General features: G+C 36.6%; 1 protein-coding gene across 1 annotated transcript in view; it reads right to left on the bottom strand.

The window, feature by feature from the left end:
• Window positions 1-17,568, bottom strand: part of LOC107729393 (protein FAM19A4-like) — a 40,963-nt gene that overhangs the window by 17,648 nt on the left and 5,747 nt on the right. Inside the window, exons 2-3 of the mRNA XM_016539877.1 lie at window positions 8,034-8,138; window positions 7,807-7,921 (exon numbers count right to left, since the gene is read on the bottom strand). Of these exons, the coding sequence (XP_016395363.1) occupies window positions 7,807-7,921 (115 nt within the window). The 5' untranslated portion in view covers window positions 8,034-8,138. The remainder of the gene's footprint in view (window positions 1-7,806; window positions 7,922-8,033; window positions 8,139-17,568) is intronic.

Here is a 17,568-nt window from a genome sequence, read left to right as displayed (position 1 = left end):
GTGTGTGTGTGTGTGTGTGTGTGTGTGTGTGTGTGTGCGTGCATTCTATTCATCAAATAAAAGTATCAGTTTCCACAAAAATATTAAGCAGCTCAACTGTTTTCAGCATTGATAATAAGAAATGTTTTTTAAGCATCAAATCAGCATATTAGAATGATTTCTGAAGGATCATGCGACACTAAATGCTGGAGTAATGGCTGATGAAAATACAGCTTTGCCATCACTGGAATATATTACATTTTAAAATATTTTAAAATTGCAAAATGTAATAATATTTCAAAATATTGTGGTTTTACTATAATTTTAATCAAATAAATGCAGCCTTGGTGAGCATAAGAGACTTTTCGACACCAAACTTTTCAACGGTATTGTACATATGAATATATTATGCTATTCAATTTTTCACAAGCATTTTCACAATCCACCAAATCTGCTGCTTTTAAGCACCTACATATCAAATTACTAAATCTTTCTGATTCTTGGAACTTATTTTTAAGTGTAACTTTCCTGGAAGTGTGCCATGTGTTCCAGTTTGCACATGTGCATGTTTGTGGGTATTTTGTGCGCCTTGTTAGTGTGCAGACTACAGAGAAGCAAGAGGTTGGAGGCTCAGGGCTAAGGAGAAGACACCCCATCACCACCAAACCCCAAGAACAAAGGCCATACTACCTCCTACTGGCATAATGGGGTCACGGGAAAGACATAAGCACCAAGCATACACAATCCCACTTCCTACCAAAGTAGCTCACCCTTTATATACCCTGTGTTTAACAATATACTGTGCAGAGAAATCACACTGCCAACCAGAGGATGAAGGTCTCACACTTCACACTTTCACTCATGTCTTACACCTTTCTCACACACAGGCAGGCGTCACATCTTGGACACTCCATCTGACCCATCTCCGGCCCCGAGGACTACAGCAACCGACAAATCACAAAAATGAGCTCTCAGAGCATAAAACGGTTTAGAGTGCTTGTAGATGTGGCATTAATCTAATAATGAGTGAACAGGCATGGAAAATTTGTGCTGTATGAACAGGTCAAATGCATCTGAATAAGCTTTTCTCTGTATCTGCCTCTTCTTACACACTTGGCAGCAGAAGTCATTTGTAAAATTCTCCACCGCACCATTAAGCACAGTGAGCAGACTCCGGGGATAATCGCTCGTTTTTGCGCAGCTTCTTCTCCAGAACTGCGACGCTGGAATTAACTGCTCAGCGTTCCACCATAGCCATCTTGTTCTGTATTTTAAAGCGCTGTTATGATGGTCTCAGAGTAATAAATCTCAGATCAGCCTGAAATCAAATAAGGTTTCAAGCATGGCTAACTGTCTCTATCACTGTGGCGGACGCATCTGGGTGTCAAGCTAAACGCCATTACCTTGAGCTGATGGGGCAGCCAGGCGATTGATATATTCTGACAGCACGAGGCGGTGAGTCTTTGTGCGATTTATCAAGAAGCATGTCTTTCTGCTGTCAATAGCCGACTGGCGTGTCAGCACTAAAAGGGCAGACATTTCGTGACTCAGGTTGAGGAAACTCGGTTGATTGTGATGACAATGACTGCAAAAAATATGCACTATGAGTAGGACTGTCAATGTAACGTGTTAATTTAGTGAGATTAATTTTATTTAAAAAATGTGCTAAAAATAACATCATAATCCAGCCCTCTGACCCATATGTAAAATCTTTACAGAAGGTTTTACAGAAAGCAACAGCACATGAGTATGGAATTTAAAACTTTTATTGAAACCACAAAAAATGTTTATTCATGCATTTGGCTGCCACAATGAGGTTTTCCGCCCAGCAAATACTGATATGCATTTAATTGTAATTAATTACATCTGTCTAGCTAATTTAATTAAATATGTTAAATTAAAATTTAATTAAAACAGGCCCCTCATTTATACATGGATCTATGTCTAATAAAACTTAGCCAGCATGGCTTTCTTGTCAGATTGTCAGAAAATAAATTGAGAAGAATGCATTTACAAAGTCTGTCTTGTAAAAGTACAATTGTTTGTAATTCCAAATTAATACTTGGCAACATTTGCTGGACAAGATAATGACCATTTAGCAACCCACATCAGCTAGCTGAGCAGCCACTAATGTATCAAACGCCTGCTAACATATGAGATACAGTGGCATCTAAAAGTCTAAAAACACTAGTTGAAAAACAAAGCTTTTATATTCTTTCTTTATTTAGTATATATAGCTTACTTATGTAAGCTAAAATCAATCATTGGATACCACAATACTATACTAATACTGATAATCTGATAAAAATTAGAGCAATGTTTGTAGATCATAACAGCATTCCTTTTTGAGAAAACGTGGTCTACAGCACTATGCAGAAATGTTGTATTGCACTGTTTTCCATCTGTCCATCCATACCTTTTACTAATTTAAAATAAGGTATTCAAGATGTGAATTTCATAAAATAACACCTCATGTGATGATTGGTTCAGTGTTCAAGAAAGAACATGCAGTTAGAGATGAATGTCAACGTCCATGACAGAAGAAAATGTGCAACGTGACACAAAATGAAACTAACAAACTTTCTAACAAGACCACCCGTAACGTACTACCTGAGCCCAGCTGACATGTTGCACACACCTCCATTACTCAGACCAGGTAATAGCTCCAGGTTAGCTGTTGTTTTTAATTGGATGTGTCAAATGTCATCACAAGCTTGAACAATGTTGCATGGATGTTTGAACTTGTGTGTTTAATCTTTATGTCATGAGTGTAAGAACGGCCAAGACTGACACAGACCAAAGCACAGCTCACATAACACAAATGAGGTCTCAGATTGGGTGGCCTTTGGCTCCAAGCGACTCACTTTGACACACTGTACTATATGGCGGCTGAAGCAATGTGTCGGAAATGGCCATGAATGGTTCGTGTAGGCATGGAGGAATGTTGGTGAATGTGTGTATACTCATTAAATGCAATGCGCATTGGGACTTTGCTGGCCTTCGATGTTGGCTATATAAGGGCCTATTACAGCAGACAGGAACAAAGGCAGCCGCTCACATGCTATTGTCTCTATTTACCTGCAAGCATGGACAAGCATGACAGAACACGCAAGACAAGAAAAAGTGGTTGTTAGTTATAGTGTCTGGTTTCAGTGTCAACCATCAGTCAATGGCCCTTGCCTCGTTTGGGTGAGATTCAGACCATCCGTTCCCATTAGTGTCCATGTTTCCACAGGAGAACTTTACAAATGACCCATTACTGCTTCTCATTCAAACACATGAGGGGTTAGTCCTGTGCAGGCATATATAGAGCTTCAGAGCCACCATGTGGTCACAAGTGACACTGCAGTGAAGAACTTACTTTTCTCAAGGTACATGTAAGATGTGACAAAGCCTATTTATAAATTGGAAAATGTTATTAACATATATTGCGCTACTGATATTTTGTGCAGTAATTTTGTACAAGTTAAGACACACTTAAATAAATGCAAATAATTTTAGAAAAGATGAAAAATTACAGAATATAAAATATTTTACATATAATATCTTTTTTTTTTTCATTTTATATATAATATCATTTTAAAAAATCTTCACATCTTTCAGCTATTATTACTCCTGTCTTCAGTGTCACATGATGATCTGGTGCTCAAGAAACATTTCCTATTTATTATTATTATTATAGTTGAAAACTGCTAAAAAATATTGCATACTTTTAAAAGGTTAAAAAAACTGAATGTATTTTAAATAGACATTGGTAACATTATAAATGTCTTTACTGTCATTTTTGATACATTTTATGGGTTGCACTTTATTTTACAGTATATGCACTTGCCTGTACTTAGTGTACTTACCTAAAAAGTACAGGAAAATATAAGGTTAGGGTTAGGATACATGGATTTGGATTAGGTTTAGGGGTAGGTTCAGGGTTAGTACCTAGTTATTACCCAGTTATTGTAATTACTATTACAAGTCCATAGTATGTACATGTAGAACAGGACTGCAAAATAAAACGTTACCATGTGCAAATTTGCTGAATAAAAGCGTTTATTTCTTTAAAAATTATACTGAACCCAAACTTTTGAACGGTAGTGTATGATATAAACATATATTTTATTTTAAAATATTATGTAATGTTATACAATATATAAATATTGGAAATGACACTTTAAATAGAGTATACTTATATTGAATATAATTATATATAGCATAATACTTATAATAGTAACTTTTTACCATTTTTCAGCTTTTTTACCTTTTCATTAGTAGAGATTTTTATAAGTCTGGTCACCTGTGCAAAATATTAAAACATGCTTTATTCTTTAGGGCACTTTTGCAACGGCTAAATTGTAATTTCTTTGTAGTCAGGTCGAGTTCCAGACTATTGAGGTACAAATAGCTGCTTTGTGCAGCCAGTCAGTGTAAAAAGTCACTCTGAAACTTTCCCCAACATAGACATCGCATGGCAGATAAAGGAACAACGAATCAATGAAAAATGTTGGCAATGCAATTTTGTGTGCCAACAGTTGACCCCTTTCTTTTGTTCCCCTTAAAAATATGCAATTTCACAACAAACAGTTTTTACCCAGTTAGCAAGAATCTCCCTTGAAATTAAGGAAAAGGCTAAAACCGGCAATGATATCCACTTTGGTGGTATATGAAATGTGAAAACTTTGGTGACCTTCACAACACACTGCTGCTGTAATTAGCAGCGAGCTGATTAAAAACACCTCCATTAGAAAAGTAACCTCTTTTCCCCATCAAAATGAAAAGTAACATCATCAGTCAGACCGACTCGAGATGCTGGTGGCATTTCTGTGCCAGCAAAAAGGTCACCTTGCATTAGCAACAACTAAACAAAGAGAAGTCGTAATTAAAGAAAGTGTGATAATTAGCTGGAGCAACACTGACATTGGGGAAGGACTTTGCATGATATGAATGATTCAGCAAAAGAGCCGGAGTCTGACCTTTTGGCATGCTAAAATATCTATGTACTGCTGGTCACTCCGTCACCATGTGGCTTCCCACATGAATTATGCAAATCAGAATTAGTTAGCTTGTGGGTGTCAATAAGCGTGGGGAAGTGGACATTATTTTAGTTACCCTCCCTCTTTTTTTACAAAGACGGGTAGGTCTGTATCCATGTGTGTGTACAGAGGCACGCAGAGGTGTGATGAGTTTATTACCTGACCGTTTAAGATCATACATAATAATACAGTCATTACTGAATTGTCCCTTTGCTTAAAACTCCTTAATGCGGAGGCATGAACTCTGATGAAAAGAGTGACTTTGCTGCTGTCCATTATAATATTACTGTAGGGCAGGAGCACTATCACATAAATATGATACGGATGCAAACGACCTGCATTTAATCTCCTGAACAGGACAGCACTGACAATAACGGTAATTGTGTGTTTATATTAGAGGTCAAGCCATGTTAAATGTCCTTTATGGGCTGAAAAAAATAAACTGATGTTGAAAGGTTTGCCAACATCCTCTGTGGTTTACACTCGCTGGGTGGACAGAATCTGAGGATTTGTTTTTTTTTTCTTCACTAATTTTGAATAGAAATTTGTGGAATGGATTTAAACATGGTGATATGTGTTAAAAAGAGCTGAGAGTACCGCACTCTTACTGGTAGCTGAAAGCATCGTTGAATTAGACAAAATATTTCAAGGAATATTCCAGGTTTAATAAAGGTTAAGCTTAATCTCCAACATTAGTGACATAATTACCACAAAAAAAATCATTTTAACAAAAACAACAACAAAAAATCGAGATTGAATGGGGCCCATTTTTAGACGATTTGCAAGCAGAAATGTGAAGGTTATAGTTTTATAAAAGCACAATTTTTATATGTCAAAACTTGTATTGCTTGTATTATTCGGGGTGTAAATTTGTTAATGTCATTTTTGTGGCTATTTTAGGATGTAATTTGACTCTTTATCTATTATCATGGAAATTTGCCTTTTTGTTGTCATTCCGTCATGGCAACAAAGTTGTAAAATTGCATATAACTTAAACAGAAAATGTTAGTGATTTTTTTTCACACTAAATAGTGTTAACATTTATACTGATTACATATTTTTACTATACTATTTTAATATTTACAGATTGTCCCTATTCACTTTCATTGTAAGTGCCTCACTGTAACCTTGATTTTTGCTACTAAATTCACAATACAGCTTATTCACGAAACACAGAAACACAATACATCCATTACAGAGAAAAAGAATGGGAAAATAACACTAATGTCAACAATTATTCAATAAACCGATTGGCAATAGGACAAAAGACCTCTTAAAAAAAAATTTTCATTTCTCTATAGCGCCTTTCTGAAGGCAATTTTTCAAATCCATTAAACAGACAATGTGAAGAATCCTTTACTATCATTGTTGCTTTCCTTGTGGCATTTTGCCATGGCAAGAAAGCTGAAAAATTGCACATAACATACAGAAAAGATTAGTAGGTGTTTTTTTCACACTAAAATCATGTTAACGTGTGACTATGCTATTTTAACTTTTACAGATTGGCCCTATTCACTTCCATTGTAAGTGCTCAGTGTAACTCAGACTTTTGCACTTTTTTTGTTTTGTTTTTTAATTGTTAACAATATACAAACAGGAATAAGAACATGAAAACACATATCAATTCAACATCCCCACCTACCCTGCCTCCCTCTCTACCTCACCCAACCTAATCCCGCGGTCTCTTTATAATGGGGTACATAATGGATAGAAAAGTTAACAGAAAACCAAAGCCACAGGAATCATAAAACATGAATTTCAGCAATCAAGAGAGAGAAAAATAAATAAATAAATAAATAAAAAGACTTTTGCACTTTTAAAGAAAATGAGGGACGACCGGAAATAAATTTTTGGGATAATCAACATGTTGCCACAAATGTTGTTTATTGGACATCGGACCCATTTTCCACAAGTTAGTATGATTCTTTAGTGTTAACAATATACAAACAGGAATAAGAACATGAAAACACATATCAATTCAACATCCCCACCTGGCCGCCCTCCCTCTCTACCTCACCCAACCTAATCCCGCGGTCTCTTTATAATGGGGTACATAATGGATAGAAAAGTTAACAGAAAACCAAAGCCACAGGAATCATAAAACATGAATTTCAGCAATCAAGAGAGAAAAATAAATAAATAAATAAATAAAAAGACTTTTGCACTTTTAAAGAAAATGAGGGACGACTGGAAATAAATTTTTGGGATAATCAACATGTTGCCACAAATGTTGTTTATTGGACATCGGACCCATTTTCCACAAGTTAGTATGATTCTTTAGGGTGTAAAACAACACCCTTTTTACCTTGTCATAAACAGCTCTGTTCACAGCGACTTGTTTCGGTGCATGTCTCTTTAAATGATAATGAGCTACTGCTCACCCCGCCCCTCTCTTCCATGAGGCGATGTGAATATATCCTTATATGGCTCAGAGGTGGTCTTATTCAAATAGCTAGCTATCTACACAGAAACCAGCAGCAAATTGAAACAGCTGGATGACAGTTTCAGACTCAGACAGCCCATAACGAACTGGCTGCATGTTTTCTTTTCAGCTTTTCTGATCTGGCAAACACACCAGAAACCTAACTAAATGCAAAAAAATGAAAATTTCATGCCCCCTTTAACTTCTACCTGGAATATTTGTTTTTTTAACTAACACACAAGAGGCAGGAGATGAACTTATGAATGGCAGACTTCAGAGCCTCAGTGATCTGCTTTGGACTTGCAATGTGAGAGTAAACCAGACAATCTGCTTTGTGTTCATATACTCTCCTGTAATTAAGCCAACAGGGCTTTGACATACCTGTGTGTCCCCGCAGACTCCGTGTACCCGCAGAAACCGACTGGCACGAGCACATTACCAAGGTGACCAGGAGTACAACCTGCAACGGCCACACTGACTGCCCCCACAGCTTCATCTAGAGAAAGACCAGGACAAAGAGAGAGAAAGCAGGCAAGGGAGAGCATTGAAAAGTGTAAACATAAGTCACAATCTGCCTCAAGGTTGTGAGGAGACGTCAGCTGTGTTACCTTTCTGTCCTGTGCTCTCCGTTCACTCTCTTCCCTGTGAGCCGGCCATGTCTCCTACTTTGTCCTCTTCTGTCTTCCCACACGTCCTCAATCACTGTTCAGATCCTGAGATGGCAGAAGGAAGGAGGAGAGGGATGAGGTCAAATGAGGTAAAAAGCAGTACATGTGTCTTTCTTCAACTATGGGCACTTTTGGTCTTCTGGAGATTCAGATTTGAAACTCCCTTAAAATGCACTTTTCAAATTCACTAGTTCATTTAATTTGTCTACTAGCAGTGGATATACATGCATGACAATAGAACTGTCATTTTGAGGGGGGGGGTTTCCCCCATAATGAACAATTGTTATTTCCTTCACATCTCAAATTGACATGCATTTTGAGATGGAAATAACATTTTAAACATTTCTTTAAAAAACTGGCTGACTAATTTCGTAGAGTAAATAGTAAATATTGTCATACTTCTTTTTATATAATTTGACAGAATCAAATGACTGATTACAAATGAAGCACACATCAAATATCTATATGTTTCATGTTTTATATCATACTCCTCATTGACTGATGTCTCATTGATAAATTCTGATTTAATTTTATTAGTGGTAAGTTTAAAATTGAAATGATAAAAAATTTAACTGAGAGGCAGTTATAATTTTTGAAAAATGTATGTTAATTTTAATCAAAAAATTCCAATTTAAATTTAAATCAAAATAACTGACTTGTAATTTGTGAAAAACTTATGTTAATTTAATCATAAAATGAAAACCAATATGATAACTGAGGAACAGTTGTAATTTGGGAAAAACTTATATGTTATAAAAAAAATACATTTAAAAAATCTAATCAATAATAATTAAAACAAGAATCTAATTAAAATGAATGGGACACATAACACCACAACTGAGAGAAAGCTGTAATTTGTGTAATAATGTAATTTCTCCCTCTTTTTTTATACCATCGTAAAATGTAATAATTCATATTTTTATGATGGATTTTCATATTTAAAGCCTGAAAACCTGGATCCAGGATGTTAAACAATAAAATCTACACATAAAAATCACTTGAAAATATATTTTTTTTAAATTATATAAAAAAAATTATGTTTACAAAACTGTTATGTGACCTTCATATAACAAAAGGAAAAAATATATATTTGCTAGTTTTAATTAAAAGTAACCCCTGGCACATAAAAGTTCCCTTTGTTAAAGAAACACCCACATATAGGCGAGAAAATAAAAACAAGCATATGATAATAGAACAGCACCGATGAAAGTGAGATTGGAAGGAAAGAAATAAAAAGACCTGAGATGAGATGGAAGGTCTGAGGACAGAGAGGGAGAGAGGAATGAAAGTCCTGATGGAGCGGGGCATGAGAGAAACAGAGATGGGGTGAGCAAAAGAAGGGCAGCTTCAGAGAGGGATATCCACCCTCAGGGCCCGATGCAACCCATGTTCTTCAAAGGCAACCCCGCACACGCACACAAGCGGTGGGGCCACAGAGATGGGACTGATATACTGTTTACTGTAGTTCACCTACCCCCAGGCTCGAAGGGATCTCACAACCACATCACACACTCACAGAGACCACCAATCATGCAAGTTCAGTAACATACACACACATTCATGCTCTCTTTTTCTCTGCTTCTTTCATATATATAGACATGCCGTTACACAGTTGCTCATGCGCACAGTGAACATGCCCATAAATAAAAGTGCCATGGGCAAAAAGACTCAAGATCAAGATCAAACTCCTGCTTGACACTTTTACCTTGATAGTCCGATTAGGATTATAAAATGAATACTGAGTGCCACAGGAACCTGAGCCCATAGCACACAGATGACAACATGAAAAATGTATATATATATATATATAAACACCTAAACACCCAGACGCATTACTACATAAAAAAATAGACAGAAAAATGCTTAACTGTCAAAAAATGAAAAATTAAATTAAAAAAAATATTATTATTATTATTATTATTATATTATTTATTACTTATGAGGTGACATCACTTGGACATGTTTTCTAGAGATTTCCCCACAGGTCTGAATATGTGATTGTGTACATTGAAGTGTCACTCTGTCCCCTTGTGGATACACTGAGAATTGCTTTGAATGAAAAATAATAATAATAAAACTATGAGATGTTTTAATATACATTTTCAACAAATATATTATTCATTTATTTTTAACATTTTTAAAATATTATGAATTATCCATTTTATTGATTTATTGCTCAAAGATTAAAAAAAAAAAAACTGAGTGGATCGATCCAAATGTTGTGATATATACAAAAGAGTGTATGAACGTTTCATATCCCACACTCGGGCACTTACAATTACAATGGTATTCTGATTATAGGAGTGCATGAGGAGCTCATAAAGTGTGCGTTTGCCTTAGCATTTTAATAAAACACTCCTTACACATCCAGCATTAGCACGTGCGTGTGCGCGTGTGTGTGTGTGTGTGTGTGCGCGCGTGTGTGTGTGTGTGTGTGTGTGTGTGTGACTGATAATTAGACCTGCTGAGCCACCGAACAGCTTTGTATTCTGACACATTCATTAGAGAAACCCATACTGGAGTGAAAATGGATACACACAAAAGCTGACTACGCACTTTACACACATACATAAACTGCTGTCAACAGTCATGACATATTAAATCATCCTGTTACTGTCACACTGTTCATCCTGTTCATCCTGCACAACACCTCTAATTGCCCTAAACACACGCAAATGCACCTGTGTTTGCTCATTGGTGAATGTGTCTATGTGTGTGTGTGGTATTTATCAGTGTATTAACAGAAGGACTCTTCAGCAGAACAGACCGAGTTGATCATTACGTGGAGTGGGACGGTCTGCGTAGAAAGGTCTGTCAGGAGATTGCTTTGATTTGCATTTGGCTTAACCTTAATCACAAACACAAAGCCACGCGCACAACCGCGCTTCATTGACATGCACCAGCTCAAAGCCACCTCTGACTAAGATAAAGAACTGTGCCCTGCATTTAATGCCGACATCTCCTGCCCGGATCCCACAACAGAAGCATTAAATATAAACACGCATGCAGGTGAGGTGACACATTGCGGCACACATCCCGAGGTGGAATACTTGGCCCATTTTCCTGTTGAAAATAAAGCACAGCCCTAACTGTACGTTACCTGCTAGACGGAGTCATTGAAATTGACGAGTGAATTGTGAACTGAATTTCCGAGTCTCTCAAAAATGGGGTGCACCAAAATGAAACTCCAATATTACATGCCTGGCTGGCCGATGATAATAAACCCCTTTTTGACTTCTTGACGTATCAGTCTTGCAATAACATGAAAAACTAATTGAGGAAAGAACTATTGGTTTGTTGATAACTGCTTGTTTACCTATTACTAATGTGACAAAAAAAAATTGGAAGGAAAAAGACATTAAGGTGATATTAAGGTGAAAACGTATTTAAATAACTCTGTTTGGGATGTTAAACTGGCAGTTCAAGACAGTATTTTGTATAGAATTTTTTATATTTAATTATATTATATTATATTATTATATATATATTATATTATATTATATATATATATATATATATAGCATATTTAATTTTATGCATATGAAATCTAGGCTGTAAAAACAGCCTGTTCAATGATTTGTACTGTCTTGAAAGGGAAAGTTCAACCAAAAATTTAAATTATGTCATTATTTCCTCACCCTTATGTTGTTCCTAACCTATATGACTAGGGCTGTCACGATTATGCGATTAATTGTCTGTTTTAGGGCTTTCATTATATAATTGATTAATTTAAGGGTTCAGTAAATAATTATGATGTTATCTTCCCTTATTTTCCTGCACGCACCTATTCCTACTCTCACAGCCCGTGCGTGGCCGTTAAAGAAACAGAACCGAAATTATACATCAGAAACATAAGAAATAATATTGAAACATATACATAGGAAATATCAAAATTGCCTCTCAAAGAAAGTTACAGAAGTTATACTTTAGGTCATTACTTGCAAATCAACACTCTAAGCAAACAGTTATTATATACAAATTATTGACATATAAAATTGGCTCTTACAACTATGTTGAACAATACATGACTATATGAACAAACAAAAAACACTGAGACATTGCTCAAAATATCTTTTTTATGTTCCACAGAAGAAAGAAAGTCATACAGTTTTGGAACGACACAGAATTTCCATTTTTAGGTGAACTTTTTTTTTTTAAGTTATTTTTATGGGCTTTTTACGCCTTCTTTATTTAGATACGACAGTAGAGAGACGACAGGAAAGCACTGGGAGGAGAGTGGGGAGCGGGAGCGGCAAAGGACCTCGAGACAGGAATCGAGGGCTTTTTACGCCTTCTTTATTTAGATACGACAGTAGAGAGACGACAGTAGAGAGACGACAGGAAAGCACTGGGAGGAGAGTGGGAAGCGGGAGCGGCAAAGGACCTCGAGACAGGAATCGAACTCGGGTCGCAGTGAGCGCGGTTGCACTATGTGTCGACGCACTAACCACGAGGCGCTGACCATTTTTGGGTGAACTCTTAAGGTCTTATGTCACATGTCTCACTAGCCTCTACTTCAGCATGCGCACTATTTTTGGTGTGAGCTCAACAACTAGCATGTTATTAAACAAGAGTACAATCCATAGAAGACGCCGTACTTGCATCCCTAACTTGTCTTGTTTTCATTCCTGTCAAAAAATAAATATGGCGCTATCCTGACTAAAGGTGCAGTCACAATAGCAACATTTTAGCAACTAAGGTCTTATTTCACATGTCTCACTAGCCTCTACTTCAGCATGCGCACAATTTTTGGTGTGAGCTGAACAACTAGTATGTTATTAAACAAGAGTACAATCCATAGAAGACACCGTACTTGCATCCCTAACTTGTCTTGTTTTCATTCCTGTCAAAAAATAAATATGGCGCTCTCCTGACTAAAGGTGCAGTCACAATAGCAACATTTTAGCGACACCTTATGGGTAAAGGGGGTCCATTGTCTATTGGAATGTTCATTCAGAATTATCTGGTCTTTATGTTCTCAAAACATTTTAAGAACTGGACATTTTGAATGTTTGAAGAACATTCCAAAATAACAATTTCATAACTTAAAGGGAATGTTAGTAAAATGTTCTTAGAACATATTTTTGTCAGCTGGGTACCTGTGTTTAAAAAAGTCATCAACTTTCTGCGGTTCTGTCAACCTTCTTGTGCCCTGTCACTGTCTTACTCATTTTTGATCCCTCTCTTTCACTAACACACACACACACACACACACACAAACACAAGTCATTTGCAACAGCAGACTTGATCCTAAATATACCATTTCATGCTCTGGGGCTCAAACAGAGCAGAAAAATGAATCCCTGCAAAACAACTCTATCTCTCCAACGAGAGGCCCTGCCGATAATGAGTCCAAACGGTGTGAGGGCCAACAGAAGTTCTTAAAAGCATCTCGGATTTCTAGAAAAATGCACAATATTGAAATGCGATGGGAGGCCAAGTCTTCCGGTGCATTTATCTGGCTTTTCATTTAAACATTTCCAGCCTGCTGCATTCCCACATCTCCAGGCAATATCAGTGTATGTGTTTATGTGCACAAGCATCTGTGGGGAAGCTCGCAGTAAAGCTCCGACAGCCAATCCGAACGGACACGGGGAGTTTCCGCACCGCTGGCCCTGCCGTATCAGTGTGTTTGCAGATGAGTACATCAGCTCTCGCTCAGCCGATATTACTGGAGATAAGCAGGCGATTTCAACACCCTGCACTATACAGCATCTCATTTCAATATGTATTTACTAGCTTGTGTGGGTGCGTGTGTGATTATTTTAGAGACTATTGGAGCAGTGAGATTTTCTCACCAAGTTTAATCTACAAGATGACACAAGGATATATAAACACATTTACCTTTTCACACACAAAAGCACATATGCACGCACACACACACTTGTGGAAGAAACATCATGCCCATGCAAACTGCCTATTCAGATTTTGAATGCAATTTCCAAAAAATAATTTATCTTTGATAATTAAGTTGCACAATTATTGTGGGTTAACAAATATGTGTTTGTCTAAAATGTTGTGGCAGAAATTCCATCTCTCTCTTAATTATTTGCTTTAAATTGAAAATTATGACATCATCTAGCCACCCTCATGTTGCACCAAACTTATATGACTTTCACAAAATAATTTAACAAAATGTTAAAGCTGCTCTACTCCGTGATCAATAGCATTTAGTTAATTTTAGTAATATTGTGTGTGTGTGTGTGTGTGTGTGTGTATACATTCATAAATTTTTTAATAATGTATATATTAAAAGAATTAAACAAATTATATTATTTAACTATATTTAATATATTTAACTATATTTAACTATATAACATTAAAATATAAATAACAGCTCAGAATTTGAATTTGGGTCTGCTTGAACACTAAATGAAACTGTTCCATTGCTAGATTATTAAGTTATATTTTTATTTAAAGAAAAAATTATTTGTTGATTTATATATATATATATATTTTTTTTTTTTAGTTTGGCCATGTCCTTCAAAAAAGTATGACTGCTGATTTGTTATGTATAGACAAACATGAATACAACTTGAATGGCTCAAGGTCTGAACTCAGACACAAGATATTCTCCATGTATTTTCACTAAAACAGTATTTGTAAGCAGGTGTGCTTCAGGTATAAAACTCTATGTATCTATGCAAATTTTTGCTGTCAGCTGGTAACACAGCCCCGAGCTTACTACAGTTTTTTGTATAAAGCCCAAGGGTAAAATGATGACAAGGGTACTGAGTTAAAGTTACAGAAGAATTGATCTTCATTGCACTTAAGTCCCATCCACAGCCTGTTGCTCAGACTGGAGTCACAGTCCCCTAGATCCAATGACTCCACCAGACCATTTTTTCCCCTCTCTTCCATTTCCTCACAGACCCAGTAAAAAGAAATATCTGTAACCAGAGTCTTTCCTTCCAGAGTCTGTATGTGTGTGTGTGTGTGTGTGTGCACGATTGCCTTATAATTTAAAAAAGCACCTGTGTGTCTTTCTCATAAGATTTCAACACATCACATTTAAGCCCTCTGAATTAGATGTGGAGTTAGAGGTAAGCTGAAGTTCTGAGCTCGCTGCTCATTTGCTGAGGTGCTGCTTCTCACGGCATCGTCTTGAGACAGTGCAGACACTGTTAACCGTCCAATTAGCTTTGCTCTGATGTACAAGCTCCATGAAGATCACCATGATGACCTCATTTTAACACAATGAGATGCTTCACTGATTCATTTGCTCATTCACTAGCTGTGTCTATTGCATTCCGTCCAAATGTTAATTTTTAAATGAGACTCTCCCTGTTGTTTTGTTTGTATGTCTGACTGCTTGTGTATTTTTGGTTACTTTTGGTGATAAAATTAACCAAACCATTCTGCAGAGCTCCTTAAAGATTCATAAAAGACTAAAGACTCGTCATTCATTTCTAAAAATGTATTTTATAAAAGTTGCATTATAAAAATTTATATAATTTCTAATTATAAAAGAATGAATTAGGAACAGTAGAATAAAGTCATCAATTAGATTTCAGTGTGTGTGTGTGTGTGTGTGTGTGTGTGTGTTTTATGAAGGTATAGTGTAACTATAGCACTTACAGGCTATAAACTTCCTGCCCCAAAGCAGAAAAATCTGCTACATTATTACACTTCTCATCTCAAACGTGTTACACACACACATGTCAGGTTTTTTTTTTTTTTACAATCACACCATTTACCACCTGACAATAAAGTGCACCAACATCTCTCAGCCATCTGTGTGCCTCTTAAAAAGCCTGACCATCAGTTCAGCCCACGAAAAAAAAAAATATTTTTAAATTTTTAGTACACAGTGTCTGAAATTTGGTAAATTGGATCCAAAATCTATTTTCATGATAATTAGGGAAGAAATTTAAGTGGGATGTCTTTAATATCATAATTGTTTCTAGTCAGCAAAACTCTTGGTCATACTGTACCATGGGTACTTTTTTGTAAATATGTATGTTATTCATCTCAATATACTAAGGTTTTGTCAATTATTAGGACAGTATTTATTTAATGATATATGTCATTAAATAGCTCTAAACTTTTATTACATGTCAAAATGCTCAAATTTTGTTCCTTTTTTTAAAGACATTTTAGGAGAAACATCTGAGACAAAGTTGGAGCTTGAATGAATCAGACATGGAAACCAAGCAACACTGGGGATCGCAATAGCCGAATGTCAATACAGGATGAAGACTTGACTGGGGAAAAGACCCCCAACCAAAAATCTGTAGTAACACAAAACCATTCATGGATCTGTGGATCAGTCTACAGAGAGCATACCTAAAACATTAGCCAAACTTTCAACCTGTTCTGATCTAGAATCAGTCTCATACAGTCAATGAAATGATCTCATGGAGGAAACAAATGCCGCAAAGTGTGCAGCAAATTATGATGAAGTAAAACCAAACTGCCTGTCACCGTATTCGGCTTGTGTCCTCTTTCTCTCAGTGATAAATGCACTGCTTTTTTTTATTGTCCCTGTATTTTGTGACCCTGCCACTATGTCGTGTTTGGATGAGGATTTGGACAATCAATGAAAGTGGTCTGCCACTGTCAGAGCCGAGGTCTTTCTCCTTGCCCTCATCCCTGCAAAGGCGTGCTGAGGCCGGCCACTGTCCCGATTATCTCACACCCCTCTATCGCTAATGACCAGACTCCTGCAGGCTGCCATGTAATTATAATAATGACTAAACGTGCAGGGTGTGCAAAGAGAGCGGCCGAAGGAGAAACTGGGAACAGAGATGGGAATAGCAAAAAGGAGAGAAAGAGCGAGTGAGTGTGATTAATTGTTAATTTTACAAAGTCACTGAGATGTGTCAGCAGTGTCAATAAGTGAATTAATTTGTCTGTGGGGCTCTGGAGTGTAACACCATATTGCCATGTTCCCTCAGGAGCACGGCCGTCTAACCTCTCGCACTTATTCTCCCTTTAACACACACAGGCTTTTATACACATTAAGACACACACACTCAAACCGAACTCCCAAGTTACTCAGCACAGTGAAACAATCTTTCGATTTACATATGCTCAAACACAGACTAGAATAAAACCACAAACGCCAGAGACACAAGATACCTGAGGATGTGTGTTACAGTGATTTTACCATGTTTAAGAGGGGTTTTATGCAGTCTGCTTCACTTCTAGCCTAAGAACGTCCCTTCGCTGTAGTAAAATCACTGTAACGCATGGCCTTGAGTGGCTTATTGCTTTAATAAATCAGGCTTAATGCCTTACACTCCTTGCACTGTGCAGAGATGCACTCACTTCACTGCAGTGAGCAAACCAATGCACGTGAGCTTAATCGTACAGACCATAATTACAAACACAGACACAGAGAGAAGGGTAAACTTAACACACATCTGCACTCACACACAAGCAGTTTATAGACTCTCCACCTATTTATTAATATGACATATTAATATATTCATTTAAATGTAATTTATTAAATGTATATATATATATATATATA

The sequence above is a fragment of the Sinocyclocheilus rhinocerous genome, unplaced genomic scaffold, assembly GCF_001515625.1.
Source record: "Sinocyclocheilus rhinocerous isolate Xijiao unplaced genomic scaffold, SAMN03320098_v1.1 scaffold578, whole genome shotgun sequence".
Classification (NCBI taxonomy): Eukaryota; Metazoa; Chordata; class Actinopteri; order Cypriniformes; family Cyprinidae; genus Sinocyclocheilus; species Sinocyclocheilus rhinocerous.
Note: the sequence above shows the minus strand (reverse complement) of the source record. Positions and strands in the feature narration are given on the sequence as shown.